The sequence below is a fragment of the Castor canadensis genome, chromosome 2 (genome assembly GCF_047511655.1).
Source record: "Castor canadensis chromosome 2, mCasCan1.hap1v2, whole genome shotgun sequence".
Classification (NCBI taxonomy): domain Eukaryota; kingdom Metazoa; phylum Chordata; class Mammalia; order Rodentia; family Castoridae; genus Castor; species Castor canadensis.
The window spans coordinates 81,584,665-81,606,480 of record NC_133387.1 but is presented as its reverse complement, the minus strand read 5'-3'; the positions used below and the strand labels follow the sequence as shown (position 1 = coordinate 81,606,480).

The 21,816-nt window shown below is 37.6% G+C and overlaps 1 protein-coding gene across 1 annotated transcript in view; it reads right to left on the bottom strand.

Annotated features, from left to right (window-relative positions):
* The window catches only part of Dnah11 (dynein axonemal heavy chain 11), a 302,556-nt gene that overhangs the window by 113,787 nt on the left and 166,953 nt on the right, over positions 1–21,816 (bottom strand). Inside the window, 5 exon segments of the mRNA XM_074065140.1 lie at positions 15,538–15,680; positions 16,126–16,249; positions 17,892–18,054; positions 20,254–20,447; positions 20,707–20,868. Of these exon segments, the coding sequence (XP_073921241.1) occupies positions 15,538–15,680; positions 16,126–16,249; positions 17,892–18,054; positions 20,254–20,447; positions 20,707–20,868 (786 nt within the window).

The window sequence follows — 21,816 nt, the reverse complement described above, 5'->3', positions numbered from 1 at the left end:
TCTTCCAGATGTTCTGACACCCACAGAAATAGTTTAATAGTTTGACATTTTCCATTAGGAGTACTTAAATGAAACATTTACTTTTTCAATGTTTTTGTAGTTGGTAAAATACAGAATCTACGTCTCTGCCTTGTGAAATGGAAACTTTAGATAATTTAAAATAAGTGATCATAAATAATCTAAATTCTACCATCAAAACTAGTACCTGGAAACTAAATTATAGATACACAGTGGATCAGAATAGTTCCTAAGAAAAGAAAGGACAATATAATACTTGCCTTGGGGATGCAATTAGTCATCCAACACACTGTTTAGTGGTTTCTAATTTTGATACAAAGACAGGACAGAATTTTTCCTGCTATTTTCTGGGTAGTGGTTCTATGTGAGATTTTCCCAGAAGCCCCACTAACATTTGGAACCGTTGGTTATTCTTTTTATTTTTGCTAAAATAGTATGCACAGGGCTCATGTCTGTAATCCCAGCTATGCAGAAGGTATATATAGGAGGATCTCAGTCGAAGACCATTCTGGGCAAAAAGAAAAGAAAAGTGCAACAGCCTATCTGAAAAATAACTAAAGAAAAACAGTTGGGGGGTGTGGATCAAGTAATAGGTGCTTGCCTAGCAAGCACAATTCAGTCCCTACAACTGTCAAAAATAAGTAAATAAAATAAATAAATAATAAATAGCCTACACGACTTTACAGGTAACTTGGATTAAATCCCAGGTGTTGCCACAAAAAACAGGGGACTGAATTTGGGTAATTTTCTTCTTATAGTCTCCTTAATTTCTTTAAGAAATAAGAAAACCAAAATAACTGATGGAAAGAGGTGTTATGTTGTCTATAATCTACTTTGAAAACACCTCAGGCTATGATGCTATGCATGTCCCTCCCTATTTCACTTCACACGTAGGGGCCTCGGTTACTCTATGATGTACATTAACCAGCTACGCAGGTTGGGGGTAGGAGAGGCTGACCAGTCACTCATGGAAAGCCCACACCAGAGAGCCAATTACCAGGAGCTTTTAAAAAACATCTTTTATCATCAACAAATGGCTGGTTAGACAGCATCATGGAAGTTACTCATGACTTTTCCTTGACGTAATGAGAGGTATTTGAGATAACTGAGGCAAAACAGAAATACTGTCCATACCTCTCCAACAAGTATGAACAAAATAGGACAGTCCAGATCTTGAAGTATCCCAGTAACTAGACCTTTCAGTGATACTGGGGACATTGAACTTTGGCCTGTCCTGTGATAAATGGCTTATTGGAGAGAATGCCTTTTGATAGGATTACAATGAGAAAGTCAGCCTGGTCCTACCACAGGAAAACCACTGTTTCTGCTCAAAAGGAATTTGCCAAGTAAGGACTAATTAGGTCCCTGAAAGGAGAGGGCTAGGACCACAATGAGCTTATAAAGCAAGTTGTAAGTCATGCCTCTGTGTTAATAAATCCATCCCAGGTAGCAGGGCTCAGTCACACACTTTCTTTCTTTGAAGCACAACTCAAGATGGGAATTTGGGGAAAAGAGTTCCCTCCTTTACCTGAAGTGATGTTGTCTACCTTAAAGTACCTAAATTCAGTGAAATATACATGTCGTCTCAAAAAATTGCTGATAATTGCAAATGACTGAATTGCAACAGTGGGGAAGGAAAGAAGCATCAGCTAAAAAAAAAAAAAGTTAAAAATGCCGCAGGCAGCTGTGCTTGTTTCTAAAAGCAAATTCTCACAAGTAAGAAGGCAAACCCTAAAATCACCATCCATATACTTCCTGCAGCTCCAACATTTGGATGTCAGGAACTTGCTTTTGTAATCCATACCACAGAATTTTCTATTCTTTTTTTTCTTTTTCCCTACACAGGTGTTATGACTCATTTGCAATAACCCACATTTCACTGTGCTTTGTAATATATTTCAATTTCTTTTAGATACAATCCCATTCTAAGTATATAGTTACTTGTGTATCACTAGCAGGACTCAGTCCATTTCATCCTGTAATGGAAATTTGAACTGCTACAGTCAACTATCTTTTTTCCAGTTGATATAGTTTATTCTCAGATTGAAGTAGCCCTCCCACTTATTCACTTTGGAAGATTCTATCCATAACTTATGCTTGCATTTGTTCTCCAAAGCCCCAGTATATCTCAAGAATAGTAAGATCTAAGTCTTCCAGAGAGAACCTTCACAGGAATGGAGATTTAGAAAATTCTCCCCAGCTTGAAGGTCTTACTTCATCATCATCTTCCTATCTTCCTGTTTTATCCCATCTATCTATATATATTTCAATTCTTCTTAAAAGATAACATCTTCAACATGTGCACATGAAATACATTTTTTTATATTCATTTTCTTTGTAGCTAACACACAATGAAATCATTTGACATTTCAGATTTTCACTAGAGATGATATTTAATATCGGAGAGTTTTAATTTGAAAAAATTTTAAATACCGGAATAAATATTCTCATTGAATTCTTTTAAATGTCAAACTGATTTCATACTTCATCTGTGAAATCAAGGTACAAATAAGTAAATGTACTGCAAAGTTATAGTAACCAAGCAACACGGTACTTATGTAGGCACAGATTGTGGTTTGGATATGAAATGTCCCTTATCAAGGGTTGGTCCTCAGGGCAACGATGATCAGAGGTGGGGCTCTTGGGAAGAGGTTGGCTTATGAAGGCTTGATATCCACTGACACATTCATAATTTGATAGCATTATTGGGAGGTGGTGAAGACTTTAGGAGGTGGGGCCTAGTTGGAACAAGTAGGTCAATGGGACCATGTCATGGAAGGGTGGTTCTTGTCCCCAGTCCTTGTCTCCCTCTCCTATCTCCCATGAGCTAAGCCAATTTGGTTCATCACATGCTCCCCACCATGATGTTCTGACCCCACCATGATGTTCTGACTTACAATGGGCCCAGAAGAAACAAGCCAAGTGACTTTGGGCTGAAACCTCTAAAAAGGTGAGCCAAAATAAATCTTTCTCCTTCAGGATGTTTTTCTCAGGTATTTTGTCACAGTGATGGTAAGCTAACACATAAACAGATTATTGGGGCATAACCCAAAGCCCCCAAACAGAATCCCACATATTTAGGCATTTAATATATGATATAGTCAACCTTTTAAAAGTGAAGGGGGGGCCATCTGGCAGTTTGAGACTGGCAATTGAGGATCCAAAATTCAGAACCCTTCATCAGAGATAACATTCAGATATTCAAATTGTTCCCCCTCCTCCCCACACTGGAAAAAAGCGCAGAAGGTGGTAAACTGACACTATTCCAGAGTCAAGTATCTAGCTAGACTGACACTTAATGGACTGAAAGGTTTAGACATTGGGGGAGTGTGGCGGGGGGAACACCCACTCAGCAGAGCATCGAAAATTCAGATTTTCTTATATGCCAGTTGTTTTGTCACTATCAAGCTTTTGATGTTTGGGATTTTTTTTTCATGTATTTGTATTGTTTTTGTTTTTTCTTTTGTAATCCAAGTTGAGTAATTTTACACTCTCTTTCTTCCATTTTCTCTCTAGTTCTACTCTTCTCCCCCTCCTTTTTTTTCTGCAGACATGAAACCTACTCTTTAGAACCCAGTCTTAACCCATTTCTTCCCCTTTCCTGCTTATACTACCCCCACATCTACAACTGGGACTGCTTTCTAGTTTATATTCTTTTCTATCTTTGTTTATCCACTCACAATCCTTCTTGGTTACTTATGCCTTCAGCTGGTTAATATATCACAAGACCATTTTTAAAAATCTTGTTTATGTTTGTCTGTCTACTTCTCTCCATCTCTTTTCCTCCTCTCTCCCTCAACACAATATTAACAAGATCTCTTTTACTTATCTTTCTTCACTTTTTCATTAACCCTTTTATTAAACCCAGCTGCCATCCTCTCTGCCTTATAAAGCCATACACCTTGTATTATCCATTAGAATTATCTTCTGCTCCTTCCCATTACCATCCTTGGGTCCCATTACATTACCTTGGGTCCTTCTAGATCATGAATAGTCATCTTTGCTCCAATATAGTTCTAGTGATACTGGAGCAGGAGCAGCGACTGATCTTTTTTAGGGATTGCCATAATCTCAAGTCTGTGTTTATCAACTGTGATACCTTTAGCAGCTAAGCTTCCTTTCCAATGTGTGGAGTAGAGGGTGGCACCTACATCTTGAGAACAGAAGCTGAACGTTTGACTTAGTCACACATCTCCAGTCTAGAGACAAGAAAATGCACCACTATGCCCAGTCACTACCCATTCCTAAATAATCACTGAGAAAGCCCCAACTATAGGGACACAAATGGTTGGAACCTCCAATCAGAAATGACTCTCAGTTGCATAAACCCCAACACAGGAATATGAAGCAATAAGGCTTCATATTCATATTCATAACTCTTCCACAAAACCCAACAACTCTATAGTAAAAGCATCAAACAATAGTGAAGTGGAAGAAATATCAAGTAATGAATTAAAAAAAGCAATGATAAGAATGATGTATGAATTCAAAGAGGAGATGTATAAGAAAATTAATGAATTAAAACAGGATACAAATAAACAACTGAAATAAAAGAGAATTCAAACAGATGAATGAAATAAAGAAGATAATTCTGAATATAAAAGGAATTCAATAAAGATATAGGAATCCTGAAAAAAATCAAATTGGTAACTTAAAAATGAAAAGCTCAATATCCCAAATAAGAACCTCAGTACAAAGTCTGGCTAACAGAATGGAGAAGGGTGAAAATACAGTATCAAGAAGTTAAAGTACAAGAATTAGATCAGTCAAAAACAACAACAAAAAAAATACTAAGAAAATATGAATGAAATATACAAGACCTCTAGGACACCATCAAAAGACCAAACTACAAATCATGGTATACAAGGAGGAGAAGAGATATAACTTTTTTAATAACATAATAGCAGGAAACATCCCCAGTTTGGAAAAAGGGAGGGACATCCAGGTTTGGGAGGCTTTCAGAAACCAAACAGGCAGGATCAGGAAAGAAACATCCCAAGACATATTTTAATTAAAACACTAAATATACAGAACAAAGAGAGAATTTTGAAAGCTGCAATAAAAAAGCAATAGGTCACATATAAAGCCAATCCCATCAGAATAACAGATTCCTCAACACAAACTCTAAAGGCAAGAAGGGCATGAAAAGATATATTTTAAGCTCTGAAAGAAAACAACTATCAACCTAGACTAGTCCATCCAGCAAAACTATCCTTTATAATTGAAGGAGAAGTAAAAATTTTCTACACCAAGCAAAAAACTAAAGGAATTCACAACTACCAAAATACTTAAAGAAATCCATCACATAGAAGAAGATGCAAACAGAAAAATGCAAGAAAGAATAAACCCCTCTAACAAAGTAGATTAGCGAGCAAGGAATAGGGGAAAAGTAAACATCAGGAAAAAACAACAAAATGACTGAAAATACGTCATATCTTTCAATATTAACACTAAAAGTGAATGGCCTTAATTCCTCAAAAAAAAAAACATAGAATTACTGATTGGATTAAAAAGCAAAACCCAACCATTTGTTGCTTACAAGAAATGTACCTCAACCAGCAAAAACAAACATTGACTCAGAGTGAAAAGGTGGAAAAAGATCTATTAAGCAAATGAACTCTGAAAGCAGGCAGGAAGGTGTAGCTATACTTATATCTGATAAAGCAGATTTCAGACCAAGATGAGTCAGAGGAGACAATGAAGGTCATTACGTATTAATAAAGGGAACAATCTATTAAGAGGAAATAAAAATTCTTAGCATATATGTGCCAAACCTCAGTGTACCCAACTACATTAAAAAAACCCTACCAGATTTAAAAGCACTGAGAGACTTCAGTACTCCACTCTCACAATAGATAGGACATCCAGACCAAAAAAAAAAAAATTGACACTATAGTCCAAATAGATTTAACAGACATCTACACAGTATTTCATCCAGCCACTGCACAAAACATTTTTCTCAGCACCCATGGAACTTTCTCCAAAATAGATCTAATAGATCATTGGGACACAAAGCAAGTCTTAGCAATTATAAGAAAGTTGAAATAATCCCTGTATTCTATGTCATCACAATGGAATAAAGGTAGAACTCAACAGCAAAACAAACTACAGAAAATTTTCAAATACATGGGGACTGAATACCTCATTGTTGAATGATCTCTGGGCCATAGAAAAAAATAGGGGGAAAATAAAAAAGTTCATAGAATCTAATGAAAAAGAAAAGAAAATATAATCTACCAGAACCTTTGGAATACAGCAAAAGCAGTGCTGAGAGAAAAGTTTATAGCTCTTAGTGCCTGTATTTAAAAAAAAAAATCACAAGTAAGTAATCTAATGATGCACCTCAAGCTTTCAGAAAAACAAGAATAAGAATAAGTGGCTGAAGTGGTAGAACACTATAGAAAGGGTGAGGCCTTGAGTTCAAACAACAGTAGTGCCAAAAAAAAAAAAAAAAAAAAGAAGAAGAAGAAAGAAAAAGAAAAACAAGAACAAGAGAAATCTTAAACTAGCAGATGGGAAGAAATAATAAATATCAGAGCTGAAATCAGATCATGAAAAAACTACACAAAGATCAATGAAACAAAAAGTTGGTTTCTTGAAAAGAAAAATAACATTGATAGACCCTTAGCCAATCGGACTTTAGAAGGAGGAAGGAAAAGACCAAAATTAATAAAATTTGAGGTGAAAGGGGGATATCACAACAAATACCAATGGAAGGCAGAGATCATCAAAAATCTCTATTCAAATACACTGGAAAATCTAGAAGAAATGGATAAGTTTCTTGATGTATTTGAATAACCAAAACTGAACCAAGAAGATATAAACCACCTAAATAGATCTATGACAAGCAACAAGACTGAAACAGTAATAGATTCTCCCAACAAAAAAGTCCAGAACCCAATGGATTTACTGCTGAATTCTATCAAAACTTATACCAACACTCCTCAAACTTTTCCATGAAATGAAATGAAAGGAATATTACCAAACTCATTCTATAAATACAGTGTTACATTCATTACATTACAGACAAGAATACAACAAAAAAAAGAATTATAGGCCAATTTCTTTAATGAACATAGATGCAAAAAATTCTCAATAAAACACTGGCAAACCAAGTTCAATAACACATCAAAAAGATCATACACCTTGATCAAGTTGGTTTCATTCCAGGAATATAAGAGTGGTTGAATATACACAAATCACAAAATATAATACAGGATATAAATAGAGCCAAAACCAAAAATCACATGATCATTTCCAGAGATGTAGAAAAAGTCTTTGACAAAATTCAACATCCTTTCATGATAAAAAAAAAAAAGTCTGAAGAAACTAGGAATAGAAGGCACATACCTCAACATAACAAAGGTTATATATGATAAACCTACAGCCACCATTGTAGTAAATGGGGAAAAACTGAAAACATTTCCTCAAAAGTCAGGAACAAGGGAAAGTATCCCCTTTCCCCACTCATATTCAAAATAGTTTTGGAATTCCTAACCAGAGCAATGAAATAGGTGGAAGAAATAAAAAAAGATTCAAATAGGGAAGGAAGAAGTCAAATTACCCCTATGTACAAATGATATGATCTTGTACCTAAAAGACTCTACCAAAAAATCTCTTAGACATAAACATTTTCAGCAAAGTAGCAGGGTACAAAATCAATATACAAAAATCAGTAGCTTTTTAAATAAACCGACAATGAAAAGACTGAGAAAGAAATCTGGAAAGATTTCTTTTGAGGCCCATTCACAATAGCCTCAAAAATATCTAGGATTAAATTTAATGAAGGAAATGGAAGATCTCTAAAATGAAAACTATAAATTACTGAAGAAAGAAACTGAAGAAGACAGCAGAAGATCAAAAGATCTCCCATACTCATGGGTCAGCAGAATCCATGCTGTAAAAATGGCTATACTACCAAAAGTCATCTATAGGCTCAATGAAATCCCCATCAAAATTACAATAATATTCTTTACAGGACAGACAATTCCTTAAGTTTATATGGAAACAAAAAAGACCTCGAAGAGCCAAACAATCCTGAGCAAAAAGAACAATGGTGGAGGTATCACAATACCTGACTTCGAACTATATTACAGAGCAATAGCAATAAAAATAGCAATGGTACAGGCACAAAAACAAATGGAAAGACCAATGGAACAGGATAAAAGACCCATGGATAAATGCTTATATCCACATTCATTTAATTTTAAACTAAGGAGCGCAACCCAAAACATACGTTGGAAAAAAGAGCCTCTTCAACAAATGGTGCTGGGAAAACTGGATATCCACATGTAGAAGACTGAAGCTAGACCCCTGTCTCTCATTATGTACTAATATCAATTCAAAGTGAATCAAAGATCTCAATGTAATATCTGAAACTACTGCAAGAAAGAATAGGGAAAACACTGGAACATATAGGCAATAAATTACTGGACAGAACACAAATAGCTCAGCAAATAAGAGGAAGGATTGACAAATGGGGCTGATCAAACTAAAAATCTTCTGTATTGCAAAGGAAACAATCACCAGGCTAAAGACACAGCCCACAGAATCGAAGAAAATCTTTGCCAGTTATATATCTGACAAGGGATTAATAACCAGAATTTATAGGAAAGTTAAAAAACACTTAAACTTCCAATGAATAAATGGTCAAATGAACTGAACAGTTTTCAAAGGAAGAAGTACAAATGGCCAATACACACACGAAGAAACTCTCAACATCCTTGGTCATAAAAGGAAATGCAAATCAAAATGACACTGAGGTTTCACCTCACCCAAGTCAGAATGGCTGTCATCAAGAACCCAACAACAAATGTTGGTGAGGATGCAGGGGGAAAAGCAACCCTTACAACACCATTGGTGGGAATGTAAATTTGTATAACCAATCTGGAAAGCTGTTCAGAAGTTTCTCAAGAAGTAGACCTACCACAGGACCCAGCATTATAGCTGGAGGAATGTAAGTCAGGATACATTATGGACACCTGCACACCCATGTTTATGCAATACTATTCACAATAGCTAAGCTATGGAAACAGCCCAGATGCCTCACTACTGACGAATGGTTTGAGAAAATGTGGTATATATACACAGTGGAGTACTGTTCGGTCATAAAGAAAGAAGAAATTATATTGTTTGCAGGTAAATGAAGGAACTGGAGATGATCATGTTAAGTGAAGTAAGTCAGGTTCAGAAAGACAAAAGCTGTATGTTTTTACTTATATGTGAAAGATAGACCCAAAAGACAAACATATATACACAAGCATGATCATATATACATAACATGTCTGTAATAGTGGAACTGTTTGAGGGGACTAGAAAGAGGAAGGAGAAGAAAAGATAATGACAGAGAATGAATAGTACTGAAAGACATTTCATCTGTGTAGGAAGATGGCACAATAAAACACACTGAAAGCTGTTGACTAATAGGGGGTAGGAGGGAAACGGTAAGGCAGAGTAATAGAGGGGGTTAATCTGATTAAATTACAGTATATTCATGGATGAAATACCAAGTGAAACCCCTTTGAACAAAGAATATATACTTGAAAAATGAAGAACTGGAATGAAAACCAGGTCCTGTTGGAAGGTGGGTACTAGTGGAATGAGGGAGGGTAAATGGAGAGGATGAAGGAAGGGGGAATAAGGTCAATGTACCTTATAGACTTGTATAAAATAGAACAACAAAACCTGTTGAGATTACTTTAAGTAGGGGAGATAGTGGTGAGGGAGAACGATGGAGGAAATGAATCTAACCCAGGCACATTGTAAACATACATGAAAACATGACAATGAAACTCTCCTGTACAATTAATATTGGCTAATAAAATGTTAAAAATATTATAAATTAAATTCAAGATAATATTTTTATAACCATGCAGTATAGAGATGTTTCCTATAAAAACATCTCTGTGTTATCGCTTAACACAGAGAAGCGATAAAGGAAATAACTGATTTTTAATATTTATAAGTATAAAACAGAGGTTATAAATAAAGTTATCAAAATTATAAGTTTGGAGAAAAACTGCAGTGTATAGCACAGAAAAGGATATTATGAACATGAACTCTATTCACTATATAAAAAGTTATTAGAAATCAATAATAGGAATTCTGATGAAGGATATAAATGGATTGTTTTATTTATTTATTTATTTTAAAAATTTTATTTTTTTATTATTCATATGTGCATACAAAAATGGATTGTTTTATACAAGTGGTTATGTAGAATAAAGAACATTTGATCTAAATAGTTCACTCCACAAACCAAATTCCCAAACCATTTAACATTTCTTCTGGATGACCCTTCTATTCAAAAAGCAAACAAAAAGGTAATTAAAGGAAACTGTGTGAGATGTGACCAAAAATATTTATGTATATATATACTTTGAATGCATTTCCATATGTATAGTAAACTGGGAGGCAATATATCAGTATTATATAATTAAGAGTAGTTTTAATTTTCTTCATATGGTTCAGTATTTTAAATTCTTTACAATGAGCAGACATTTCTTGTATTATCAGAAATGGATCCTTCATATATGCCTTATATATATATATATATATGTATATATACATAACTGTATATGTGCATACATATATACATACATATATACACACATATGTATATATATACATATACATTATATACACATACACATGTATATATGGGGCAGCTAAGTGCAATCCAGGAAAAGAATTATGTGCTTTTAAATGAATCAAGTGTCCTTTTCTCTACAGCATCAGATGGCCAGAAAGGAAAGCAAGAAAGAAAACTTACAGGGTAAACTAAGGTCCACAGGAGGAAAGAGAAAGTGCTGTACTCTACTGCCAGATAAGAACTAGATGCATGTGCACAAGTGTGAAGGGGAGAAAGCATGTGGCATTTATGCATTGGCTTATTTGCAGCAATACAAGGACACACATCTGATCACTGTTAATGGGAATGGCTTTGCGGATTCAGAGGTCATCCTTTGTGTGCCAACAGCTCCTCAGTGCCCTGCCTTCCAAATAAGAACTGACTTTGGGTGGTGAGCATGGGTAATGGGGTAGTAATGGCATACCATTCAGTGTGACCTGCCAGGTGTGCATACAGCCCTTGTGACACAGTTAGTGTCCCACGCTGCACAGCATGGTACACAGGCAAAAGAGGCATCAGCTCATTAGAAACTGAGCCTGGCAAATAGAATGGTGTCTGAAAGTAATAGACTAACTTGGAATTCTTTTTAAAATTTCAAGCAGTAGGTGGGATCACACACATGGGTTAAAAAAGAACGAAGCTAGTATTTCATTGGGCAGCTGATAGGTGGGTGACCTAATTTTTTTTTTAACTGCCATAATGGATGTGTCTCCTTCAGGTTGCCCCAAGGTTACTCAGAGGTCATGGTTCTGGCCGCTAATCTAAGGGACAAGTGGGATCCCTTTTTTCTGAGGAAAACAGTTCTTCCCAAAACAGCAACCCCCTCTCAATTTGTACTCGTTTTAGTAGGGAAAAGATAGATTATTCAGTTAATATTCCCTTGACATTGGGGGGTGGGGAATGATCCATATCTAACTCCCAAAATAAGCTCCAACTTGTACTGAGTTAAACACTAAAAAATGAGACTATAAAAAGAATTAGACATCAATAGAGATGAATACCACACTGACCTCAGTCTTGCTTTGGCCTGCCTATGTGTAGAATCAAAGGAAACACAAAGGAAGATGGATGGATGTAAAAATATAAAACTGTGAAACTGCTGCATATCAATCTGTACTGTATGAATATTAATAAGTCCAAGAAGAAAAACCATGTAATTATCTCAATAGATGCTCAAAAAGAATTTAGTAGGTAGATACTTCGTTGATAAAATATGCATCTCAAGTCAAAAGCCAGTATAAGACATCATAGTGAAGCACTAGAGACATCGCCTTAAGGTGAGAATCAAGAAAACACTTCTACTATCCCCATTAGTACTGAATGTGTTCTGCAGCATTTACCAAGGTAGCAAAGGAGGCAAACTGATAAACAGAATAGCAGAAAAGACCAAATCTCTTTACCTGCAGGCTAGATGGTATCAACCAACTACTAGAAACTAAGAAAACTAAGAGAAGAAGTAAAAATAGCTCTCCTATATTTAAGTAAGATATCATTTCAATGCTTTATAAAAGTAATGAAACACATTATCATCAAAGGTTAAATTCTCCCTAATAGGCCAGACATGGTGCCATATACCTGCAATCCCAGACACTTGGGAGGTGAAGATTGGGAGGCTTGTTTGAGGCTAGCTTGGGCAAAAAGTTAGCAAGACCTCACCTCAACAAACAAGCCGGGTGTAGGGGTGTGCACCTGTCATTCCAGCTATGTGGGAACCGTAAGTAGGAAGATCTCAAGTCTGGTCCTGGGCAAAAATATGAACCCCTGCCTAAAAAATAAATGAAATAGACCCCCCAAATAAATATGGCTATTTGGAACACAGAATAGAGGTGCATGAAACTGGTAAAGGAGAAACACATGGTGGTTGCAATAAAGACACCTTTTGGGGAAAAATCACCTGTAGTATCTCACTCCTTGGCACAGATCATAAGAAATGCAGACCCTGACATGGGGCAGGCACTGCCATGACTGATATCACTGCTTTTTAAAAAAAACTACGGATGGTCACTGTCCTTTGATGGTTAGCTTAAGATTTTTTAAACTCAAAAGAAGTTAGTATAATCCATGCTTGAAATCTTTGATCTTTCCCACACTGGCAGTGTGTGCTAGGATGATCTTGTGATACTTGGTGACAGTAGAAAGCCATAGCTCCCGGGTAGCCATAGGTCGTGAAGAGAAATGACCCATATTCTACAGTGTGTTGTGTTGCCAAGATAGTCAGAGGTAAGGTATATGAAATTCATCTTCAACTTACTCTTTTAACCTACAATGGGTTTCTCAGGACGAAATCCCATAGCAAATTGAGGAGCATCTGTGTTCCAAAATCCATTTACAATTTTATGCATAAAGGCAATTTGCCAAGATAAAATATCTCCCCTCCCCCTATCAAAGTACCTGGCTGCCATTGCTACATTTGTGGCCAGTAAGATATCAGTACAGGCTTTGGGGGTGAAACTCTGGTTTCCTGAAGTAAGCTGCACCAGGTCCTCTTCCCCTTCATTCTTCCTGTCAGGAATATAAACCAGCTGTACTCTGTACTCAGGATGAAAGCTGGCAGAAAGAAAAGGCTCGAAGACCATTTCATTTCTAAGGGTGTTAGTGAGCCAGCCTGGACTTCCCGATGGGGTCTTTAAGGAACTCTTGACTGGGTTCTCTCTTAGCCCAAATGAGTTCCAACTGCTTTAAGTGAAGACCATCTTGGAGAGTAAGTCTTTTCTAAGTTTATAAAACCCCAAATCCATCAAGGAAAACACTGACTCAACTAATACATGAATTTGCTTAAAATGTGTACCTTAAATGTCTCTTGAAGGACCATATGTAAAGGCTTAGTTGCCAGCCTGTGGCAGTACTGGGGAGTGGTGAAACCTTTAGGAGGCGGCCAAGTAGAAGGAAGTGAGGTGATTGGGCATGTGTCCTTGAAGAGGTATTGGGAGCCTGGCCTGTTCCTCCCCCCTCCCCCCTACCCCCGCCTCCCAGCTGCAATGAGGTGAGCACTTTCACCTGCCCTGGTGTACAGCCTTGTCACAGGCCCACAGGCAACAGGGCTAAGAGACTATGAACTGAAACCATGAGCCAAAATAAATCTTTGTCCCTTTGTATGCTGTTTTTCTCAGGTATGTTGTCACAGTGACAGAAAGCTAACACAAACTTCTTTTAAAAATTCAGAAGTTTAAACAAACAAACAAAAACCCTTGTACCATTTGTACATTTAAGAGACAAAGAAAAGAACAAAGAAAATGCACATGCGATAAGTAAGGCTAGCTGCTTATTATGTATACAACTGTTGTGAACAAAAATATGACTTAGCCTCAGGATGCACCCTCCTTTCTCCCAGGTTCAAGGCCAGGGGATCAGGTGCCATTTATCAGGAAGAACAGCATCAGAGATTTGCAGTGTCTTAAAACTACCTGATACAAGGGCTGAACCTAGCAATTCCCCTGCTAGGAATTCATCCTATAAAAGTAAGCAAACTTGAGCTTAAAAGATGTAAAGGACGATCATTCCAGCACTATTTATAACCACGAATCTCCAATTTCAGCATGCCTCTGAATCACCTGGAGTCGTTAAAACCTGGATTTCTGGGCCCCACAGAGTTTCTGATTCAGGAGAATTTGCATTTTTCAGACTTTAGGTGACATTGATTCTGCAGCTCTGAGGAACAGACTGAGAATCATTGATTTATAACATCGGCACCTCAGGTTCTATTATCGCAGTTGTTTTCTCTACTTCATAAAGAAAATTTGATTTAAACACCACAATGGAGCAAGGAGAGAGCCCTAGCATTGTGACTACCGGACAAACACATTCTGAATCTTTTATATATATATATTTTTTTGGGTGCTGGGGATGGAACCTGGGGCCCCACACATGCTAGGCAAACACTACCACTGATCTATATCCCAGCCCCTTCAAAGTTATACTTTTGATGGGAAAAAATCTCTTTGGGCAACTAAACTTTAAGTCCCAATCTTTTAACCTCAGCCCAGAATCACTCAGTAAGATGAATGTGAGGTATGATTCCTGGTTAACAGTACTCCCTGCCCCTTTCCTTAAGGATTCCAGGCTCTATAGCTGCCACAGAGCCTGTTTCTAACTTGACAGGTGTAGCAATACTAGAAGAAATAGCAAAGGAGTAGACCTTTAGGTTATTAACCATTTCTGTACTAGGAAGCCTTAATTTTCCATTACAGAATTTTCAAACTGGCTTCCAGCTATAAGTTTTGGTGCTTTTCTTGTTTTGGTGCTTTACTGATGTTGTTACTTGGTTATATTTCTATATGATACACTAAAGTACAGAGTGACCCAAGAAGAAGGTTACTGGGTAAACTTCAGAGTATTTGAGAAATATCCCTAAATTACTTTCTCTAAAGTTCTGAAGTACTAGTTACTTCCTTAATTCAAAATTCTTCCCCTCATTCAAGGAAAGCCCCGTTTCCTTCTTCCCAATTTTCTCTCCCAGACTTGTCCACCCTTATATAAATGCTATTTCCTCTCTGTAAAAGTTCCTCCCCATGAATTCTGATGTGTGATTGACACATGACACACCAGGCCCCCAGGATGATCTACTCAGATTAGGAAGGTGACTGCCCTGCCTGCAACCCCATGTTCTATTTACATTTGTCCTGTAGGACAAATTTGTCCTGTTAGTTCCTCTAGGACACAGATGCATGTGGTTTGCATGGCACACACTGCTGTGCCCAAGGCTTCACAGCAGCCCAGCATTACAGTAGACTTTAGGGGAGGCACGCCACAGTCTCACTACAAAAATGCTCATGTCCTTTCCAAATGGGTCACTGAAATTCAAACATACAATATGAGTCCTCACATAGATCCACATGCCAGTTCTAGCAACAGCTTTTAAACAATGCACAGGTAAAGCAAGTGTTTCTTACTTTGAGCTGTTGTCGGACCCTGGCCAAGAAGAATTTCCAACAATTTTCCTTGGAGTCCACCATGCCCAGAGCACGGACCTCATTACATATTCTGGAACCTACATTGTCCATATCTTCATCATTAAACAGATCTGGGATTTCTCCTGCCCCAAAAACAATGAGGAGAATTATTCAAAGGGCATCATAATTTAAATCTTAGATAGAATTTTCTAACGACTTAAATGCTTTATCTTTACAAGACAAAGTTCTGCTTACATGATAAGAGTTTAAAATCAGAAATGTGATTTCTCTTTTCCTTTTGCATTGACAAGGCACTAAACACACTGAGAGTGAGCCATGAAGAACACACCCACTAAGCCCGAAAATAGGAATAACATTGACTTCACTGCTGGCCTCTCGCAGGCACTGCTCATCCATAAGCAGACGGAGAGAGCAATATACCTCAAATTAGTTAGGTTTATAGGTTTCTCCCCAAAGACTGCCCCAGCAAACATCTGAAAGACAAATTATCTCTCTTTAAAGTTCACTGAAACTACAGATAATTTGTCATTGGGGAAGATCTCTCAAGAAATGTATTGGTTTAATCACCTGACACCAGCAAGTCATTAATCAGCACGAGAAAGCTCTCATCTAGAACGTGGGCATCTGTCAGCAGGAACACAGTGGGTATGTTCTTGGCTCCTGTCCTGATGCACAAATTGGCAAGATCTACCTGTAAGGGAAGGAGGCCATCATTCATGCTTTGTTAAAATGCTGATGTTGTGCTGGGAGCACGTGTGCTGGTAAGAATTGAGTAACTGTAACCCAGGGTGGCACGTTGGGCCTTTCACCCAGTGACTTTTCCCAGTGACAGGCAGGCAGCAAGACCTCACCTCCATCTCTGGCATCTGAGCATGAGTGGTGCGTGTGGGTCTTAATGGGTAAAAATGGGTTCCCGTCTCACACAGTGAGAATGAATTCAGTGACGCCTCTGTCAAACACCAAGGGCAGGAAGGCCTCTGCTCACTTCAATGATTGTACACTTCATTCAAAGTAGTTTTTGTTTGTGAATTTGCTCAGTACTATGAAAAGCATGGTTTTTGGTGTGTGGGGAGGCAATACTGAGGCTTCAACTCTGGGCCTTACATTTGTTAGGCAGATGCTCCGCACTTGAGCCACATTCCCAGCACTTTTGGGTCTAGGTTACTTTTCAGACAGGATCTCCCATTTTGTCCCCTTGGGGTTAGCCTCAAACCTTGATCCTTCTACCTATGTCTCCCATGAAGCTGGGATTATAGGAGGGTAATTGTGGATGAGATGGGCTCCCACTAACTTTTTTGCCCAGGCTGGGCTCAAACCATGATCCTCCTGATCTCTGCCTCTTGAGCAGATGGGATCACGGGTGTGTGTCACCATACTTGTCCTGAATTTTAAAAAATTTAAAATAACACTTGCCTCAAACTGTAAGTACTCTCTTATAAGTACTCTTCTGATTAATCAGGGAAAAAAAATCCATTAAAACACAATAGCTTCTCAGTATGCTATTCCCATTGCCACTTATTCTCATATTCCTATCCAAAGGGGAAGAAATCTACTTGCAATTATAAAGGGAGCATCTTTCTTTTTACCCTCTGTCATACAGGGACACTAATATTGTTGAACATCAGTTTCATTAATGCAAAGGAAAAATGCATTTGTGCAAGTACTTAATAAAATATTTTATGAGTCAGGTTTATGTTATTAAACCTATAAAAACTTGAAGAAATACATTTTTACTAAAGTGACCATGAAGACAAAACTGCCAAAGGCAAATGAGTACTGTCAGGAACCCGTCCTCACCCATGGTCAGGAAACCCTCCACCAGGTGCAGGGCTCACAGCTGCCAAGGGTCACCTCTCAACTTATGCTTTGTCTGCTGGACAAAAGGATTAGAGTTCAGCCAGCCCTGTGCACCCACAGATTCTGCCAACCGCAAATTGAAAAAATATGGGGAAAAATTATGCTCGAACTGAACATGTGCACTCTTCTTGTCACTATTCCCTGAACAATACAGTAGAATAGCTATTCACATAGCTTTACAGTGTACTAGGTGTTTTAATTCCTGTCCAAAGGGACAACCCTTTAACATTTGCGACATATGGGTTCAGTTGAAGAAACAGGTTAGAATTATACTATAAGCAATAAGAAAAATAGCAAAATTTAATTATTTTTATTTAAAGATTTAAAGCATGCAGGAAGACATGCACAGGTTATATGCAAATATGATGTCACTCTATGTAAGTGAGTTGAGCATCCATAGTTGGGGTCTCTGTGGGGGTCCTACACCATTCCTCCAGGGATAAGGGACAACTGCACTGCCTGTCAGCTTTTCTTACCCGAAGTTCTTGGATTCCATAGCCTTCGGTCAGAGTGATCTGAAAGACCTCAAGCCTACAGATGTAAGCTGCCAGCCTAGACAGGCTCTGCTTGCCACTGCCCCCCACTCCAATCAAGAGGGCGTGCCCCCAAGGGGTCCACAGGATGCGGCAGATACGACACCTGGTGACAGAAAGAACATCCGTTACGAGGTGAACTCCAAAATACTCTGCTCCTTATTTTTTCAGATAAACATTTAGAGAGGAAACCTCAATTTTTATTGGAAACTTTAGTCTTTGTTCATGTTGCTCCCTCAAAGGCTTTGTCTACTCCTTTGTTCTTGAACTATTTGACTTACAAACCTTCCCAGGCTAGTAACATTTCAGATTCATTACTTTATCACTCACCACCACACTTGAAAACATACAGAAGTCCTTGATTCTAAACTTCAATTTTTGTTTTTGATGAGGATGAAAGATTCCAATTTCATGTCAGGACTTAAGATCAAGGACATCAAGAGAGACCATCTTGGAAAGAAATTTGTTTAGACTAACAGACATTTCCGTGTGCTTTACTCCTGGAGATTAAATAGTTGCCTTTTACCATCCCCTCTTGTACAGAATTCAAGAGGTTCTGGTGCGTAAGATGTTGACACCATTGTTCTATTTTTCAGTTATGAATAACTTTGACTTAAACATTAGTGACATATGGGTATGGTGGAAGAAACAGGCCACAGTTGCATTACAGATATCAAGAAGAGCAACATAAAAGCACACAGATACTCAAGTATGAAAAGCTGGATGCCAAGGCATTTGCTCTAGGTTGCTTTTCTGAAATTCAGACACTGTATAATCCACATTGATGTTTATTTGAAAAAAATAAAGTTGGGGTCACTTATACTAGGACCAGCCCATGTGAACATTTTCAAAATTCTCTAATAACCAAAAAGACATTATTTTTACAAGTTTTTTTATCCCATCACATTTCACTTTACTGACCACAAAAAAGAAGCACCTTAGGAAAACTATACTACGAGAGAAACCCTGAGCTCCAAAGCCAGGCTTTCATTCCATCTTAACCCAGATGTTGCTGCATTGCAAAACCCCCTTCTACAGCCCTCACAGACACTCTTAATCATCTTCCTGGTTTTTCTCTATGCTTTAGCCATCTTTACCCTTTTTTATGTTTCTAGAATGTTCCTGTCTTGCAGCCACATGAAATCAGCCTCTGTCTGCAATGTTCTCCATCCCAGATATTTCCATCACTTCTGCTTATCATTTAGAGCTCAGCTTAAATGTCACTTCCTCCCACAGATAGCCAGTCCCTCTTTGAGAATCCAAATACAATCTGAGCATCCCTTATCCAAAAATCTGAAATTTGAAATACTCTAAATCCTAAACTTTTAAGAAAATGCCACACCTGACCTTATAAGACATGTTATAATCACAATACAGGTTTATTGAAAATGTTGTAAAAAATTGTTTCAGGCTATGAGTATAAGGTGTAAATGAAAAGTAAATGAATTTTGTGATTAGACATGCAATCCTTTCCTAAGATATTTCATTATATATATGGAAAAGTTCCAAAATAAAAAAACCCTAAATACTTCTGGTTCTGTGCATTTTGGGTAAGGGATATTCAACCTGTATCGGTTTTTTCTCAGAATCCACTTACTTTATTTCTCAGCATGACACATTACTTTTTGGTATTTTTCTCGCTTATTGTTCATGTCCTTTTAACTGTCCATCCACAGTATTGATCTGTAAGCTCCATTAAAGAAGGGACTGGCCTATGGGGTTCACTGCTGTATCCCCAGCACCGAAAATGAGGACGGACAGAAGGGATGCTGGAGACAGTAGCATAATGTACACTACATAAAGTGCCCAATCTAGGGGGTGAGTGAGTGTCTTGTCAGTCGTGCTCTACCCCATGACAAAAAAAACATAACCAGTCCTTTTTTTTCTAATTTTCCCAAAGGTACTGAAGAAACCGTCCATGTTCTTCTCAGGTATACAGTAGTCACTCAACACAACCTGCTTAATTCATAAAAGGTGGTTCGAGTCCTGCCTCTGCCACTTACAAATTATGTGATTTTGAACAATCATTTCTGTTCTCTTTCTTAACATTCTTATCTAACAGGGCTTCAGAAATAAAATGAAATCCTGGATGGATATAACGGAACTTCAGAATGTAATGTGCCTATATGTAAGATGGTAAGGTTGTGACCTAATAGTTACACGTATATTTTAGTGTTGTATGACAAACATTAGATAAGAACCTGAAACAAAGTACTGATAGAGTCTTAGTTCAATCTGCTAAAGAACAATTGTGCACTGTTGGTTGTTTTTGCTTTTGTGAAAAAACACTGTTAAGTCAACTTACACATGTTGCATGGCATCTTCAAACAAAACCAGGCGCATGGAGGCATTTAGTTCATTGTAGTTGTCTAACGTTTCTGTAAGAATCGTCTTCAATCCTTCCCAGTCCTTCACTGGCATGTAACATGTGTCCTTTCCGCTGTTAGCAAAGTGGCAATAAATGAGTGGCTGTTGAAGCAGTGCATGACTGTCGACACCCTGCAGAATGAGGAAGGGAAAACTGTGATGTATCAGCCACCCAGAAAGACTCAGCTGGGCAGATCAGCCTGTCCAGGTACAGTTTGTGGCTCTATGCATGAGTAGGTGGGACAGTGTTCCTAAATCCAGACCCAGTGCCTCCTCAAAGCCCAGCTACTGTAAAAAGTAAGCTCTCCTACAATTCACCTATGTCATTTTCTAACTGTGGCTCCAATACCAACTATGCCAGAGCCAGCAATAACCCCTGATATACACTTACTTCAAAATATTTATGAGCAGTGGCCAGCATTTTTTTCTGAAACAAGTCACAATCTTTTGTGTCTATCAGTTTGTCTCCATAAACACGGGAAGATTCATGAAGCCACAGGTGTACTAAATCATTTGGACCTTTTAAACACTCAGGAGAAGCAAACAAAATCCCCTAAAAGGCAAGAATGGAAACATCTTTAACTCAAAAAACTATGACATTCCAAATAAAATTACCTTTAACATTTATTTAATTTGTATACTAACTTTAGCAATTTAAAAGAAACATAAATAGGCATATTTATGTATGTACATATAAAAGTAGTTTCTCCTTCAGATAATCTTAAGATTAAAACTCTGCTTTTAAGCAATACTTTATTAAGCATAGTTTTCCTGGCAAGTGCTAAAAATATAGATGTGAAAGAAAATGGTTGGTGTTATTAGCAAGTTATTATCTAATGCTGGGCCATGGTTGTGAGGCAATTGTGGAGTGATTCTGAACAGATTTTTAAGAATATGAAGAAATCTAATAAAGTTTTCATATTTATTTCTCTCATAAAGGAACTTTAAATCTTAAGTCACCCTCCAATTACATTTACTGTAATAAAAACTGCTCCTATTTTGAGGAATTCTAGACCTTCAGTTCTCTTTAATATTTTTCTTATAGACTCAATACATAAACATCATCTCTTTACTAGATGCTCTAAGTTTGGATCTTAAGTATCCCTCAGTGGTCCATGTGTGGTGCTATGAGGAGTTGCTGGAACCTTTAAGAGACAGGGCCAACTGGGAGGTCGTTAGGTCATGGAGAGCATGCTCTAGAAAGGACTAGTGGGACCCAGATCCTTTCTCTCTCTCTCTCTCACTTCCCAACCATGTGGTGAGTAGTTTTGCCCCACTGTGTGTTCCTGCCATGATGTGGTGCCACAGAACCAAAGAAATGGGGCCAACCAAAGCCTAGAAAACTGTGAGTCAAAATAAACCTTTTCTCTTCATAAGCTGGTTATAGCAGGTATTTGGTATAATTACAGAAAGCTGACTTAACACACCAGGTAAACAAGGTAATCTTTAATATCAAACCAAAATGACCCAAAAGTTTAAAAATTTTATACTTTCTCTCAAT